Source organism: Penaeus vannamei, chromosome 37, assembly GCF_042767895.1.
Source record: "Penaeus vannamei isolate JL-2024 chromosome 37, ASM4276789v1, whole genome shotgun sequence".
In the NCBI taxonomy this organism is placed as follows: domain Eukaryota; kingdom Metazoa; phylum Arthropoda; class Malacostraca; order Decapoda; family Penaeidae; genus Penaeus; species Penaeus vannamei.
Window position 1 is genome coordinate 17,935,831 of NC_091585.1, and position 5,000 is coordinate 17,940,830.

At 42.4% G+C, this 5,000-nt stretch overlaps 4 protein-coding genes and 1 non-coding gene across 5 annotated transcripts in view; 2 read left to right on the forward strand and 3 right to left on the reverse strand.

Annotated features, from left to right (window-relative positions):
* Window positions 1-506, reverse strand: part of LOC138859593 (uncharacterized) — a 984-nt gene extending 478 nt beyond the window's left edge. Inside the window, exons 1-3 of the mRNA XM_070115312.1 lie at window positions 416-506; window positions 209-284; window positions 5-103 (exon numbers count right to left, since the gene is read on the reverse strand). Coding sequence (XP_069971413.1) covers window positions 5-103; window positions 209-284; window positions 416-423 — 183 coding nt within the window. The 5' untranslated portion in view covers window positions 424-506. The remainder of the gene's footprint in view (window positions 1-4; window positions 104-208; window positions 285-415) is intronic.
* Window positions 507-704: 198 nt separating this feature from the next.
* LOC138859661 (uncharacterized) lies at window positions 705-1,541 on the forward strand. The gene is made up of 4 exons (XM_070115468.1): window positions 705-857; window positions 973-1,071; window positions 1,236-1,398; window positions 1,522-1,541. Exons 1-4 carry the CDS (start codon window positions 705-707, stop codon window positions 1,539-1,541), a joined length of 435 nt encoding a protein of 144 aa, XP_069971569.1.
* Window positions 1,542-1,812: 271 nt separating this feature from the next.
* On the reverse strand, window positions 1,813-1,896 carry TRNAL-CAG (transfer RNA leucine (anticodon CAG)). The gene has a single exon. It is a non-coding gene; the product is annotated as a tRNA-Leu (tRNA).
* Window positions 1,897-3,480: 1,584 nt separating this feature from the next.
* On the reverse strand, window positions 3,481-4,418 carry LOC138859612 (uncharacterized). The gene is made up of 5 exons (XM_070115399.1): window positions 4,380-4,418; window positions 4,173-4,248; window positions 3,969-4,067; window positions 3,684-3,846; window positions 3,481-3,577 (listed from the first exon to the last, which is right to left on the reverse strand). Exons 1-5 carry the CDS (start codon window positions 4,385-4,387, stop codon window positions 3,555-3,557), a joined length of 369 nt encoding a protein of 122 aa, XP_069971500.1. The 5' UTR covers window positions 4,388-4,418; the 3' UTR covers window positions 3,481-3,554.
* Window positions 4,419-4,662: 244 nt separating this feature from the next.
* The window catches only part of LOC113827767 (uncharacterized), a 1,101-nt gene continuing 763 nt past the window's right edge, over window positions 4,663-5,000 (forward strand). Inside the window, exons 1-2 of the mRNA XM_027380664.2 lie at window positions 4,663-4,811; window positions 4,922-4,985. Coding sequence (XP_027236465.2) covers window positions 4,663-4,811; window positions 4,922-4,985 — 213 coding nt within the window. The remainder of the gene's footprint in view (window positions 4,812-4,921; window positions 4,986-5,000) is intronic.

Sequence of the window (5,000 nt, forward strand, 5' to 3'; positions counted from 1 at the left end):
TTACCTGCGTCTGGTACTGCGTGTGCGTCTGGTAGTGGGTTGTGGTTACGTACTCGGGCACGGTCTCTGTCCGGGTCACGTACTGGATCTCAGGCTGGCACTTCTGGGGGCGAGAACACAGGGGATTTAACTCGTATTCTGCGTCAGAAAGTATATTGGGCAAGATTTGCATTCTCGATATTCAGACATTTCTAGAGGCGTGACTCACAGGGGCCTGATAACCGTACTGGGCCTCAGGAGCCGCCGCCACCACTGCCGCCATCAGGGCCGCCGTCAGGAGAGAGCTGGGGAGAAGAACGTGAAGAATCAAGTATATTGAAAGTGATGTGCTGTACAGAAGCGAAAAAATCACTTCTTATATCATGACAAAATGGCCACTTTCTTCCTTTGTACAGAAAGGTGAATCGAAACTCACAAATGCATGTTGAAGTGCTCTTAAGTGTTCCTTCGGGAGTTAGCAGGGAAGTGTGAGTCGTGGAGTGATGGCGGCCTTTATATAGGCCCGGCGTTTCTCTCCTGACCTTCGTGGAATCCACACCGGCCTACGACTACTGGCCTTCCTTCTATTTCCTTTATTTAACCCTATAATGCAGTTATTTACATATGGTTTACCAATCAGATTTACATTTTCAGCAACTGTTACTTTTCACGTGTGATGTCTACAATAAAAGTTTAATATATAAATCAAATTCGCAAATATTCCCATGCAGCGACCGACCGTGTCGAGTGGGCGGGAAGGCCACGAAGGAGAAAATGCAAGTATAAAAGGCCGTCGACGGCAGGCCGACTCAGCAGCGCTCAGCAGTGCTTCGTTCCGGCAACAGCGTCACTTCTACATGACCAACATGATTCGGTTCGTCTTTTATCAATTTATATTAAAAATCCAAAGCCTCATTTCACTTTTATTTCCAGTCCTCAGATAAAGACCTGTCTAGACATTTGGAATTTCTAAACTGTCTCTTTCCTCTACAGCCGTGCCCTCCTGAGGTCAGGTACGTGACCAAGACGCAGTCAGTGCCCCAGTATGTGACTGTGACCCGATACCAAACCCAGACACAGTACCAAACCGCGGTAAGTACCTGTTAACTATTTATTCTGTCTAGTTTTGCTCACACCTTCAGGTAGTTCAGTAGAACAAAGATATTTACTCATTTATACATCTTGATTTCTCCCATTCCTTATACGTTTTATCTAAGCTAATTGTATAAAGAATTTTCTGTCATCTCTCCGTCCAGTACACCACCCAGTACGTGACAGAGACCCAGGCCGTGCCCCACTATGTGACGCAGACGAAGGCAGTGCCCCACTACGTGACGGAGACAGTGCCACAGTACGTCACCACAACCGTTCAGCAGAAGGAGTACGTCACCGTCGACCAGTACTGCAAACCCTCTGGAGGTAGGTCGCTGTGTCTTCTTGGATCTGATATGTTATAGAAAGACGGTTCTGTGCATTTCTTCCCGCTGGTGAAATTCATTAATGCATTCCTTGGCTCCTTTTAATGAATCATTTTTTTCTCAGGTTATGGCTACCACGGCTAAAAAGCAGACCAATTTCCTTATCGCCTATGGAGAAGATTGTATAATTCTTAATAAAATTATTGATTATTATTAGTATTTTCATGAAGGCCCCTATAAAAGGATTCCTTTTTAGCACACACCAAGAAACTTATGGATATTGAAGGGCAATCCCCTTGAAAAGCTAAAGGGTATAAAACAGAACGGTAGTCAGTCGCCCACGATCAAGATCAGCTTCTCTTCCGAGATGACTTTTAGTGTATGGCATATAATTCTCTTTCTGTCCTAAAATTAATGTCATGAGTGGGATTCGAACCCACGCCCGGAAGACCGGACTGCGACCTGAACGCAGCGCCTTGGACCGCTCGGCCATCCTGACTACATAGTAGAAGACTGTGCAATGTAAATAATATACTCACATACATGTGTGGAAGGAAAACGTAATTGCTATGGTGCTGACAACGCCAATAGCTTTATTTCAAAATGTCAGTCTCAATAATGATATGTGATACGATACGATATTAATAATGATTACAAAATTGTTGACGGATATACTACGAAAATAAAGTCAAGGATAATCAAGATTAAAAGTCCAACAATAATAACGGTGGTGATAATAACCATCCCGATGTTGATTGAAGTGATAACCTTTGTTATCACTTTCATGTTCAACATTATCCCTTTCATCATTTCCCCGAGAATGTCCAGTGTCACTGTTATTATCATTACCATTACATGTAGCATCCTTCTATATCAACTCTACTCTTTGGCAACCGACAGAGCATCACCCACATATCCACACATAAGCCTCTTTCTTTTCTGCTTATTTCATGCATTGATACACCGTCATACTTTAAGACGATATTCAGGCAAGAGGCACATTCTTATTTACGAACCCTGTGTGTACATACATATGAAGTATATATATCTGTCTATCTAAATACGGTGTATATAAAATTGATTTAGACAGATGTATACAGATGTGCCTTCCTACCGCTAAGGAAATATAATTCCGTCGGGCTTTGTAGCAACGAGGGATGGCCTGTGTACGTGTCTCTGAGAGAAAAGCTTGGAGGAGGATGTTGCACAGCAGCCACCATCTTCTGTGGTCTCCGGAGTGACATTCATAAATGTCAAAGGAAAAAAAGAAAGAAAGGAAAAGCCCCATACGGAAGAAAGTTCAAAACTGTCTTCCAAATATGGCCTTTAATAAGTAATAAAGAAGCACAGTGGTTCGACAGCGACCGAAGGAAGGAAAGCATGTCTAACAAGAGTGCTCTTTCCTCTTGTCAAATAACAGATATTGATTGTGTAACTCAAACAATCTGCTTCTTTTATTCCTTCAAATTTGGAGCTCAATCAACTTCTGTTGCTGTTCTAATTCTGATCGTCAGAAATATTGTACATATAACAGGATACAATTAGTACCTGATATAAAAAACATCGTTATTTCAGTTTGGTTTATCTTCATAAATTATGTCAGTGGGAAATGAAGCTGAATATGTTTAATCACCAGAAAATAATAAGGCCAAGAATTCCATCTTCAGCATTTTTAGCATCTAATTTCTATGTATATTAAGTATGATGTAGATACCTTCCTTATCATCAAGACTGCGTTTGCTATCTTTGTGTTTGAAGTTTCAATATATAAGTACACGAATATACATATATATGTATATGTATATATATATACATATGAATATACTTATGCACATACAATCACATACATGTACATATACATAGGTCATGCATATATATATATCTGTGCGCACACATATCTATCCATCTACATATAAGTATATGTGCGCATTAAGATTGCATGTGCGCATTTGTATATATGGACATGTATACTTATCCACTTCATTACATTGTATATCTCTTTGGAAAAATAATTTGACTAGTGTACTTTTTAAATAGATTTCAGTATAGCATTCTATGCTATCAAGGAGTGTAAAACATAAAGTGTTTAAAAAGTGTTTATTAAATTATAAAAGCCGATTCTGAGACTCAAATACCACGGAGATTCTTCGGGAGTCCTTAACCGTGGTATCCACCGTAGCCTGTGGAAGTGAAAAAAAATGGATATTATATAATCGTGATCAAAACAAAATGGTTCTTTGGCAATGCACTAAGCTGGAAATTTATCACTGGTTAAGGATCACTTGCCTCCTGAGCTCGGGCATGGCTTGGTGACGGTGACGTGCTGCGTCTGGTACTGCGTCCTGGTGACGTACTGAGGCACCGTCTGGGTGATGTACTCGGGCACCGTCTGCGTTCGGGTGACGTAGTGTGGCACCTGCTGCGTTTGGGTGACGTAGCGTGGCTGGTACTGCAATGGGAATGCCTTATTATATATTGCAATAGATAAGGGTTAAATACGATATTTTAAATGCCGACCGAAGGCATTGGAATGGAGCATTTGAAAGAACATGGAACAGAGTGAGAGGTTACCTGCGTCTGGTACTGCGTGTGCGTCTGGTACTGGGTTGTGGTTACGTATTCGGGCACGGTCTCTGTCCGGGTCACGTACTGGATCTCAGGCTGGCACTTCTGGGGGCGAGAACATAGGGGCTTTAACTCGTATTCTGCGTCAGAAAGTATATTGGGCAAGATTTCCATTCTCGATATTCAGACATTTCTAGAGGCGTGACTCACAGGGGCCTGATAACCGTACTGGGCCTCAGGAGCCGCCGCCACCACTGCCGCCATCAGGGCCGCCGTCAGGAGAGAGCTGGGGAGAAGAGCGTGAAGAATCAAATATATTGAAAGTGATGCGCTGTATAGAAGCGAAAAAATCACTTCTTATATCATGACAAAATAGCCACTTTCTTCCTTTGTACAGAAAGGCGAATCGAAACTCACAAATGCATGTTGAAGTGCTCTTAAGTGTTCCTTCGGGAGGAAGTGTGAGTCGTGGAGTGATGGCGGCCTTTATATAGGCCCGGCGTTTCTCTCCTGACCTTCGTGGAATCCACTCCGGCCTACGACTGCGACCCTTCCTCCTATTTCCTTTATTTAACTCTATAATGCAAAGTTATTTACATATGGTTTCCTAATCAGATATATATTTTCGGCACCTGTTGCTGTTCACGTGTGATGTCTATAATAAAAGTTTGAGATATGAATCCAATTCGCAATTATTCCCATGCGGCGACCGACCGTGTCGAGTGGGCGGGAAGGCCACGAAGGAGAAAATGCAAGTATAAAAGGCCGTCGACGGCAGACCGACTCAGCAGCGCTCAGCAGTGCTTCGTTCCGGCAACAGCGTCACTTCTACATGACCAACATGATTCGGTTCGTCGCCTGAAAAATTATGATATAAGTGCATCAGTTTATCTTTACATATTTTACGATATAAACTGAAATGATATAATGAAAAACGCTTTCCTTTGATCTCTTGGCAGTACTGTTCTCGCAACTATCCTCCTGGCAGCAGCGGTCGTTGAGGCGCAGTATGGCTACGCAAAGGTTGGTACGATTAAC